The 11272-nt window shown below is 40.0% G+C and overlaps 1 protein-coding gene across 1 annotated transcript; it reads right to left on the minus strand.

Moving 5' to 3' along the window:
• Positions 1-2578: 2578 nt before the first annotated feature.
• Positions 2579-9972, minus strand: LOC104162186 (chromosome unknown open reading frame, human C2orf44). Its single transcript, XM_009700853.1, has 3 exons — positions 8106-9972; positions 5301-5418; positions 2579-3205 (listed from the first exon to the last, which is right to left on the minus strand). Exons 1-3 carry the CDS (start codon positions 9966-9968, stop codon positions 2934-2936), a joined length of 2253 nt encoding a protein of 750 aa, XP_009699155.1. The 5' UTR covers positions 9969-9972; the 3' UTR covers positions 2579-2933.
• Between the last annotated feature and the right edge of the window lie 1300 nt (positions 9973-11272).

The raw sequence follows: 11272 nt of genomic DNA on the forward strand, positions 1-11272 counted from the left end.
ATTATTAACCCATACTACAGATGAGCTGAAGTAGAAAAGGTACTTAACTTACCAATGGTATCCTAGCAAGAGAGCAACAGCCTTAGTTGTAGATTGTGCTAGTTCCTGCCCCCAGCCTCCTGCATTAGACCATGGTGACTGCCAGCTGCTTGCACATCCCTCTCCAAAGTTTTCAGCATTGAAAAGTAAAGTCTCATTACCCTTAGTATTATGTTTCATACGTCTTCAGTCATTTGGGCCTTTGTTTAATATTCTGCTTTCATATAGACCAGCCCAGAGGTTTAGAAATGACTTCTTGATTAGAAATAAGCAATTCTCTTAATGTAAGGATTTCATTCATGAGATTCCTAGGGTGGTGTTTCAAATGCAGTAGTTGTCCATGTGCACATAATACACCATGAAGACCTAGCGTAATCCCTTCACCGGACTATTGACAGCTTTTAGTGAGTGACCTGCACTTGCTTTGCCTGCTCTAGCTGCCTGCCACAGCAATGCCCTGTGCCCGTGTGGTTCTCAGTGCTCACCTGGGGAGCTGGAAGAGTCCTACAAATCTGTCTGGTGCAACCTGAGACTGAGCGTGCTGCTGGTGAGAAACACTTTCTTCAATCTAGAAATAATACAAATAGATAATTCCAAAATAAGCAGCTAATTTTTATCCACCTTTTGGCTGCGTAATAAAATTGTAGAAGCAGCATTTGAGGCATGTGCAATTCAAGGCACCCTCTTGGGGTGAACAGGCCAGCGCAGGTGGCAGAGGTTTACTGCAGAGCCAAGAGCACTCAGGTATAACCCTCTCCTCCCGTGGCTTAGTGGGGTGTTGAAACCAGGAACTGGCATGAAAAAGGACTGGCAGGCAGCTGAGAAGAAACATGGACCATCCCCAGCATCCAGCCTGCTTTGAACATGCACCCAGTGCGGGGGCTCTGAACTCATTGACTGTTTGGTAAGAGTAACTGACGGTGGACCACCTCCTCATTAAACAGCAATGACTACCCAGAGCAGACGCTTGCTGTGTACGGGATGAAGCCCACAATTGCCAAATTATTTTACCTAGTTTCCTTCTCTCCTGTTCATCAAAAGCTGTTAACTTCTAGTTGCACCACCCAACACCAACTGCTCTTGGCAGCTTTCTCTAAAGTTGTGTCTTTAATATTGTATTTTGTGGCCAGATTTTTTTTTTTGACAGTGGCTAAATTTCAAAACAGGCAATAAAAAAGAGATTATATTAGTCCTGAGACAGCAGCTTCAATTCTATAATCTCGTCACTTGAGTCCTTCTCAATGCAGTGCCACTGTGAAAGCCTGATAAACTGCTTAATGTTATCACGCTGTAACTTTATGGGTAGCAATCTTGGATTACTGTCTTTTCAGTGGTGCAATCCATGCTACATCAACTTGTGCTGTTTTCTAAATTTCACCTTCGCCTTTTCTCTCTCTCTCTCACTACAAAAGCCCATAGAACATTTTCTTCGGTCAGCCTTTAACTTGGATGTTCTCAAGGTGATGAGTTATTGGACTTCCCTTCTGCCCATTCAGCATGTATTAGCTATGAAAATTAAAACAGATTTATTGAAGGCAATACGTTGTTAATATTAGCAGTATTGTTTCAAAGGTAGTAGGGAAAAATTTCAATATGAAGACAAAAGATGTTTAGAAATATTAACTAGCAAATGTTTGGTTACTCAAATGTAACTAAAGTAATTTTATGCCTGTAACAATGTCCTGGGCCTGGCTGGGATGGAGTCAGTTTTCTTCATAGCAGCCTATACGGTGCTTTGGGTCTGTGCCCAAAGCAGCGCCGGTAACACACCAGTGTTTTAGCTGTTGCTGAGCTTTGCTTGCACAGCATCGAGGCTTTCTCTTTTTCCCGCTCTGTCCACGCAGCAGAGGAGGCTGGGGATGCCCAAGAAGTGACAAGGGGACACAGCTGGGACACTGACCCCAGCTGCCCAAAAGGATATTCCATACTATATGACATCATACTCAGCAATAAAAGTTGCAAGAAGGGAAGACGTTCAGAGTTACAGCCGCGGTTTCCCCAAGTAACTGTTACACACAATGAAGCCTTGCTTTCCCACTCACTGCTGAACATCTGCCTGCTGGTGGGACGTACTGAATGAACTCCTTATTTTGCTTCACTTGCACACATAGCTTCTGTTTTGCCCATTAAACTGTCTTTATCTCAACCCAGGAGTTGCTCTTGCTTTTGCCCTTCCAATTCTCCCCCTCGTCCTGCACAGGGGAGTGAGGGGGGGCTGGGTGGGAGCTCAGCTGCCAGCTGGGTTCAACCCACCACAAAAGGCGATGCACATGCCAGCCACTTCCCCAAATCCAGACCGAGAAGCAAGCACAGAGAGGCATGACTGGTGGGCACAGGAGGGGAAAAGGGCCTTGCTTCTACACACTATGGCTATTCCACATGATCATACTTTGTTCCAAACTTCACAGACCTAAATTAGTGCTTACAACCTTCGTAACACCAGTGCAAAACCAGACGCACTTCTGCAGGCACTATTCCTAAATAACACCGGTCTAATATTTCAGGCCGTGACAGAAGCGAGGAAATGGGGGACAATGCAGTGTTTTCAAGGATTTCTTTATTATGCAAGTTTACTATCATCTAAAAACACTAACATATTAAAGACCAAGATGGAAACTTTAGCTTGGAAGCTTGTAAGAACATGTGTTTTCAACCACTGATACAAAGACCTGGTCTATACTGCAAGAGGCATATTTAAAAAACACTGCTCAATATAAAAAAAAAGTTAACGTTTCCAAGGATCAAATACATAATTTACAGTGATACACAACAAAAAAATTATGGAAATCCACCAGAAGATTAGAGACAGACTGTTGTTTAGAATTTGCAGTCCTGTACGGTAAATTTCAAAGTCTCCCATCATAAGACAGGCATTACAAAATCGCTGTCAAAAATTACATTTCACTGCTGGGCTGTTCCGAAGGACTGCTGCTGTCTAAAGCCTTGGCGGAGCAGTCTCTGAGGACTTCCAAAGAACTCGTGATATCCAGACTTTCCGAAGAAGCGGGTCTACACCCTTCTGTAGAACTGATGATGTCCAAAGTTTTGGAAGAACGGGCACTGTAGCCTTTCGTACTGGCATCTCTTATGACTATCTCCTGCGTGGATGTAAACATTAGCGGAACAAAGCCCTCACTGTCCGCTGTCAGAACAATCCAAGATGAACCTGTGAAGACAGGTAAATGTCTGTTTATCGGTTTTCCTGTAATTAGGTATGTTTAAGGTATAAAATGTATTTCTTCCTAAAAGTTAAATGCTTCTGTATGTTCACAGTTTTTCTAGCAAAAAAACAAATAAATGGGGAGATACAGGTTGTATAGTCTCAAAAATAAAGGACAGTTAACTATGCAAAACAGCTTTCTGACCAATTCTGCCACTAGGAGATGAGACTGTAATAAATGCACACTTCAAATAAGGAGGAGGAATGAAATTCTGAACAGAATTCATATGCATCCAGACTTGTTTTTAATTAGGTGTGAAGCTACTTCACAGTGCTTAAGCTGTGCAGATACTGTAAAAAGCAGAAATTTATTAAATTAAATGGCAAATTAATATCATAAAAACAATTTAGAAACTGCTTCTATTATGTAATTTCAATATAATTAATTTCAATAAATACAAGGAAGAAATACTGTACTATACTGTGCAAACCCCATGTCTCTGGTCCATTTGCTATTTGACTTCACATCATCATTAGCATTATTTTTACAATTCCAAATCGTTTACTGAATCTGAAACACCGACTTCTTCCAATTCATATAAACCAGAAAATTTTCGTACTTGTATCTGTTATGTTGATGAAGAGATAAAATAGAGCTTGTGGGGGGTGAGGGAATTCAGAGAAATGTTTCCAGCTGTTCGTAAATTTACATTATGTAACTTCACGTCACAAGTAAGGTCATGAGAAGATTGTAGCTTAAAAGCACGCAACCCTTTAATCTTTTGGCTTAATGTCTCGTTCAGACCAAACTTTAAAATCAATACAATTCAGAAATTTGAAAATACCATTCCTACTTTGCCCATTTATTTAGTAATATTTGTACAATTAATAAAGAAACCTACTTTAATACTGTTCGCTTTTAAAATTTATCTAGTAAGGCTAGTCATACGCATGATGATTACTCATTCCAGGGCAACCAATTCTGTTAAGTTTACATTTTTAAGGTAAAAATGACAGGTCAAAACTAATGCAGGTAATGGGGATGTTTTTCCTGCCAGAAAGAGAAGTTGTTCAAGTCTTATAGCTCAAAATAAAATTCCAGTCTGAAAAATTAAGAGATCAGTATCTATAAAACTGCCTACTGTTATCACTGAGTATATCACATGTTTCTGGGTTGTGCCACAACATTATTAAAATAATCACTGTGTTTCAATGCAGGTAACTGATCCTGCAATAGGAAAACTACTAAACTAACATAAGACAGTAGTAAGAACCTTTTCAAGATTTAATTGCTAGTGAATTATCTGACTACAGTTTTATCAAAGTATTGGAATACTAAACGTATTCCAACAACTACTTAAAGAACAGTAAAACGTGCACAAGGGTAAGAACAGCAGCACACTTTGGGATAGTTGCTCAGTCATCTGCAAGTAGGCAGACAGCAGACACGGTAGGCAAGTAGCTGGAATATTGTACAGAGAATATCTGTAGTAGTGAGAGATCATATCCCAAAAGTATGTTTTCTACTTTTGCCAAAAGTAAGACATTTAGAATTGACACATACACAGACACACAGGATACGGCTGGGATGAACGGGTAACAGCAGAGAAGACCACAGCAATAAGAAAGGTAGTTTTCTTCACAGCAAAACCTGAAGTGAAATGCACTGCTAAAATTTATAGAGCTACTTTTGTGTTTATAAAAAAACATAGGAATTCTTAAAGGAGAGTGAATGCTGGAACTACAGATTAAAATATAGAAAACTGTATTCCAAAACAAGCCGTCAACTCTAATCTCCTCATTCCTCAGACTTCTCTATTTAAAATAGCTGAAAACATAAATAAAATACCAGCTGACAGTAATTTTCCTGTATAACTAGCTACTTGATAGAGATATCAACATGTAAAAGTTTGCTTTTTTTTTTATAATGTAAAGATTCTTCTCAGTAAAAGCCCAGAGAAGAATCTTCATGTTATAAAACAAATGAGCAAACTTTTATTAATAACCTTTCTTTTTTTTTTTTTTTTTCCAGATGGGATTATGCATATTGCTACCACTCATATGCTTAAAGTGTTTGTATTATCGGATAATTACAACATACCATGTTGCATTTCTACAAGAGAGAGATTGAATATCTGCTGGACTATATTTAGATGGAGTTTACCGCCACAAAGAATAACAGCTCGTCTTTCATCTGAATCACTTCTGGAAAGCTGCTTCTGCAAATTCAAGAAAGAATCATTAGATACCATGATGTATATTTAAGCAGAGATGTCAAAATGGCATTAATCAAAAACAGGATCACAGACATGCCTTCAACTACATTATTTACAGAAAGTCAAATGCTACTTTCATTCAGAGCCATTTGCAAGATTTATACTTTAAAGTCTCAGCTCTCAAAGAGACGATCTGTGAATGATAGCAGCAAGTAACTGTGCCAATTCAGCATGTGTTGGAACAACAGGAGAGGAAATCATACACTGCTGCTGAAGAAACCCTGAGCTTCATCCACAGCACAATCCTGGCTCTCATCCCACCACCTGTGAGGGGCATTTTCCTGGGGAGTCTGTAAAGCTGCAGGTTTTCCATTCTCCCACCTCCCTGATCCACAACTTCAGAAGAGGTGAGAACTCCTGCCCATGAATATTTGGGACGAGGTACAGACTAACAAATCAGAAGGGCCTGTTTGTCTCACCTCTGACCATCACTGCCCCAAGCCTTAAAATCCAAAAAGCGTCTTCAAAGAGTATCCCCCACGGGGCACAGCAAAGCATTTTTAAAATCTGAAAAAAAATCAGTTGTTACCAAAACTACAAACTCTGTCTTTGCGTAGAGTAAAATTCACACAACCATGTCGCTTCCCAGGGAAACCTTGGTAACATCTCTGGGTCATGACAAAAACCACAATAAAGTAAATTCCGACCCCTTTTCCATGCTGTGGATGGACCCATCCACCTGCAAGGAGGGCCTATGGTAGAGGGGAGGTTGGAGATGCCCTTTGCCCCCGGCACTGATAAACTCTGCCCTCTCAAAGACACTGCTTATTTGGGACATTTTGGGTTGCCTCAACATTTTGTAAAATACAGCTAATAACTTGGGTAGTAGAAAAACGGTCAGGGCTCAGCACACAAGGTGAGGATCCCTGTTTGCCTGTTAACGATTTCTGAATCGAATATACTCTGACTAAAGTTAAAACACAGCATTTTCTGCCAGACTTTCCAATGTCACTTGTAATTCAAAAGTCAAATGCTTTTCTTGTCACAAATCATCAGTGATCGAAGTATGTAGGTAAAATTGTAGCATTACTTTAATTTGTGAAGCAACCGTACGCAAGCGTAGCTAATCTAGCTCTTGGAACACCAAGACAAGTGGATATTAACTCTGTTTCCAACTATACGTAAAAAGAGAGCTGAATATAAAAACCTAACAAAAATTTGTGCTACCTCAAATTAAAGCAGGCTTCTAAAAACAAACACCTCATCAACCAGACACCAGACATGCTGAGGGAAACTTTCACTTTTCAGAGTAATGCCCCATATATAATTAAGATTTAAGAGAGCTAGAAAAATTAAGAGTTATTACAATTATTAAATGTTTACAATGGAAAGCAGTGAAGAGAGTAAGGAAATATGATCTAGGCCCTAAGAGTTCAATGCTACAAAAGTTGAGAATAAGAACTTTTTGCAATAACAAAGCTTAAAATCGGAGCTTATTGAAAGGAAAACGGCAGTTTAAATGACTCTGAATATTGACTAAGGTTTGTTAATCTGAGTTCTAGAAGAGACCTCATAGACTCGTGCCATGTTTTGATAATCAGGTAACTGACATTTCCTAGCATGAGATTTGGAAGTGTCTTCTTTCAGCCAAGGAAAGCGTCTTTCCTATGAAATTTTATTTTAAATCCATTTTTAAGCTATGTTAGTGGAATTATCTATTGCATCCCTAAGGGTCTCTTTCCTTCTCCGATGGTGCTCTCAATACTAATTAGCAACATTTCAGTTTCAGAGCCAAAGCATTTTTCTTTTTTTGTTTCACTCTCCATTATTTCAATTGTCCTCACAGGAGGATGGGAGATTGATACCAGTTTCCATACATGGAAATTTTCACTTGTCTAAATCTCTAAACAGAAAACTTCAGAAGTCGCCTAGGAAAAACATGACCTTCCTAGAACTTCATACAAGTCTTTAATTCTGCAACTGAACTCTCACGTGTGGGTTCTCTGGAGTGTCACGGGCCACTGTGCAGAAGGAGAAGGTACGTCTGCCTGGGCCAGAGCCAACGAGCTCTGCCCAGTGAGAGGTGGGGACTGGGAGCTGCACGTTCCGAATATTACATCCCTTTAAAAACAGTGAAATCCTGCAGAGTAATGAGACTTGTAACGTTAGTCCCACCTACAGGAACAGGACGGAAATCCAATCCCATTGACCATTACATGATAATGGTCTTCCCCCCTCCCCAGAAATGCTCTGGTTTTACCACTGGTACAGATAGCTCTGCAAGAACTAAAGCATCCATCTGAAATGGCAATAATTTTAGATACATTAGTTTAAGTTTAGATTAAAAAAATTATCTGAAACACTTCCCTCATTCTGTCTCCCATCAGAAAAAAATACAAATATGTAGCTTTAAAAGAACTGCAAATAGGGACTGAGATGCAATGACAGAAGAGTAGCCAAGACGGACAACAAAAACAATGCAGGCTGACGTAAAGCTTAAATAAGACTCCTATTGGATTCACCTGCATGCAGTGAGACCATTCACATGTACCAAATTTGCACGTACTAACACTCACAGGGTCTTACCCTTCCTGTGCATAATCTGACAAGAGTTTCATGTTTTAAATCCGTACAAAGAACATACATCCATAAACAGATTCTATCGTTAAGGCTTCCAATATGAAAATTACCTGGCAGGTGATGTTAATAAAAGAGGGTTCCTGAAAAGATGGGTACACTGGAAGATTTCTCTTCCCAGATTTTAGCAGCTCGGTTAACTCACAGAGATGATGCTGTAATTCTGTGAAGTTAGCAGACAGTTTGTCTATGTTTTTTGAAAAGTAACTCGCCTCTTTTTCACTTAATAGGTTATTCTTGTAAGAATTTGGTATTTTGGAAGCTGCATCTGCCTGCCTTTTTGGAGATGTCGGCTTGTTAGAAAACACCAGCGATGGGGCAGACAGTGCCACAGTTCGATTAACTGGTTCGGTGTCGAGAGACTCAACAGCTGGAGGAAAATTCATGGAAATCTTTTTATCTTTGAGGTCACTCATGTTCAACAACAAGCTTTGTTCATAAACAGGACTCTTAATTTCCTCAATGAGTTTCCTTCTGCTGGTAGGGGACTGAATGGCAGCACGATCTGGTATCAAGAGTCCACGGCTGAGAGGGTGAACATCTGTAGAGAGATCATGAGGTATGTTTGAAAGCTTCAAGTTGGAGCTCCCATTAACTGATGCAGATGCTGAAGGACCCATTTCAAATATTAGTTCCTTAATCATCAATCGGATCATGTATTTGTCTGATCTTGAAGAGGGAAGAAATGCAGGGTCAGTGAATTTTTGTCTTCCAACCAGTATCAGTAACAATTTATTGGTCAAAAAGCACAAACCTTTTGGTTTCTCATTTTTCTCTAGCTGAATTTGTTGAATATTGGGTAAATTGGATGAAGTCAGGGAATAGACCAAAATAACGTTACAAGTGTTGGAGGCAACCGATACTGTTTGAGTTTTGGGATCAAAAGCCATTATATCAGGAACGAGAATGCCTGGGATGCTAACTTTTTTGGTAGAGGTAACCTTTCTTTCAAAAGTCACCAAGATGAGATGTGAAGAATCTTGGCCACTTCCTGTTAGGTAGTCCTTCGGCCTCAGATGAAGAAGAGGACTGGAATCAGCACCCTGCTTGCTAGAAAGTATGTGAGTAAGATCCACAGGAGATGTAACAACAGACAAGGGCTTCTCAGAGTCCAGTGACTTTTTGCCCCCATCCATGGAATACTCTTCCTCACCGCATAAGCTGGACTGTGAGGGGAAGGACTCTGTTTCAATGCTCGCTGGAACTTCAAATGCAACACCAGCATTTAAGCCACAGATCTTGTCTAGAGGAAGCTCAGTGGCAACGGCAACTTGGAAATACAGAGTAGCTTCCACAGCACAGATGTAGCCTCCCACATCAAAGATTGGGCAAAAAGAACAAGCATTCAGAGTTTTCTGAGCATCATCCCAAATATAAGAATGAAGAGCACTGCCTACTCCCACTACTAAGCGATTGCCTTCCTTCGTCCAACAAGCGCAGTGGATGAGACCGCTGCCTTTAATATCTGCTTTAATTCTGGAGTTGTTGAGATGAACAGAATGTAAGACAGAGGCATCCCGTGTAGTCAGCACAGCCAAGATCTCCTTCTTCGGATGCCACACACAGCCTTGGGGGAGCACTGGAAACGGCTCGCTGATGTCGCATATCTGAGAAACTAAGAGCTTATTTCTTTCTGTAGCATTAAAACAGAGCTGCCAAACAGTGATGTGCTTTTTATGCTGAACTGCGAGCAGAGCTGGGGCATCAGGAGGACACGGGCCCCAATAGAGTCCATGGACATGTTCAAACTGACCGACAACACTCGAGTCACCAAATTTTGGTTCTCCGTTATGAAGGTGCAAAGCAGTCAGTATCACCTGTTTCCCATCTGTCCAGGCAATACCATGCACAGGGTGAATTGCTTGGTATAAGGCATTAAGGCCAGTTCTCAGAAGCTTCGCCTTTCCTAGCTCCATGATTTTTAATGCAAGACATCTAAATAAATTAGAACAAAAAGGAAAAAAAAATTATTGTAGAGGATAGATGACAATAACTGCATGATTATTTAGCTTATGACCCTGTCAGTGCTGGACTCCTCCTTCCAGTGAAGTCAATTTACACAAAATGTTCATCTATGCTTAATCCTCAACCCTAAAATTTTTTGTTTATAATGTTTCCACAATGAAATGCAATTTTAAGAGAAACTTTGCTGTTTACATAGGCTTAAGTCTGCTGCATTTTCATCACAAGACCAGTCCTTTCATTTTAATTGACAGGTTCCTGCTTCTCAGAATATTTTCAAATGACTTCAGTATTAAAAATTTTCAAAATATCGCGTCTCACTCTCAGCTGCATCGACCATTTGTGATCAGACAAAGTAATCCCTTATGAGTATAACAAAGCATTAATGTCTTATCTATAAATCTGATCCTGTATTAAGTGGGTGAGAACGAGGCATTTGTATGGTTATTCCAGAAAGCTCTCTAAAAAACGAAATGCAATTTTGAAGAAAGTTAGGATCAAAGCAGATTTTTCTGAGGAAGTGAATGAGAAAATAATTCAAAAGAACTTAGAACACAGGAGGGGGACAAACCCATCTACCTCAGGCACGAGCCATACTATGATAGCACATGAATGACTCACAATCTTCAACATCCTCTAATGCAGTGATTATTTTTTTTTATTTTCCTAAGTGATTCAGCACCTTTTTGTGAAAGTTCGCAACCCACCTTGTAGCTCACTACTGTTTGTTGGGTAGAAAGGATGAAAGCAGTGAGCAGTTGACTATGCCTGCAGACTGGTATTTCCTGAATATACCTGAATATCCATACACTTTAAATGCTTTTTTTTTTAAATAATAATATCTGCAGTAATTCTGGGGACATTTTTATCACTTGGCTATTGCTTTAGAAGTACTTTTTTTCATAGTGTCCTGCAAAGTAGAAGTTACTGTTTTACAGGTAGAAAATAAAACCACAGAAAACTTTCATTTCACTATTTTTGAAAAATGGGTTACATGATTTGCCTGATGTCTCACGAGAAGCCTTTTCAGTTCTCGCTACGTAGCGTAACAGCTTCCAGAGGGAGAACAGGAAACTGCCAGCAATCATTCTCTGTAATCTGTAACTAGGTATCTGGGACACCCAGAAGCCATTTGCAAAGCACCAAAACTTCAGAGGGGTTCAGGATTTTACCCCTATTTCCAGTTTTTGAGACGCGAGCAAGCCCTACTCTGTGCACATAAGCCAATTCAAAGGAATTGATGGTTTCCGCACTTAAC

The sequence above is a fragment of the Cariama cristata genome, unplaced genomic scaffold (genome assembly GCF_000690535.1).
Source record: "Cariama cristata isolate BGI_N322 unplaced genomic scaffold, ASM69053v1 scaffold20015, whole genome shotgun sequence".
Classification (NCBI taxonomy): domain Eukaryota; kingdom Metazoa; phylum Chordata; class Aves; order Cariamiformes; family Cariamidae; genus Cariama; species Cariama cristata.

Coding starts and splice junctions, on each gene's coding strand:
- LOC104162186 (XM_009700853.1), bottom strand. CDS start 9,968: ATGGAGCTAGGAAAGGCGAAGCTTCTGAGAACTGGCCTTAATGCCTTA. Junction 5,419..8,105: donor TTATTAACATCACCTGCCAG/GTAATTTTCATA, acceptor TTGAATTTGCAG/AAGCAGCTTTCCAGAAGTGA. Junction 3,206..5,300: donor TCTTGTAGAAATGCAACATG/GTATGTTGTAAT, acceptor CTGTCTTCACAG/GTTCATCTTGGATTGTTCTG.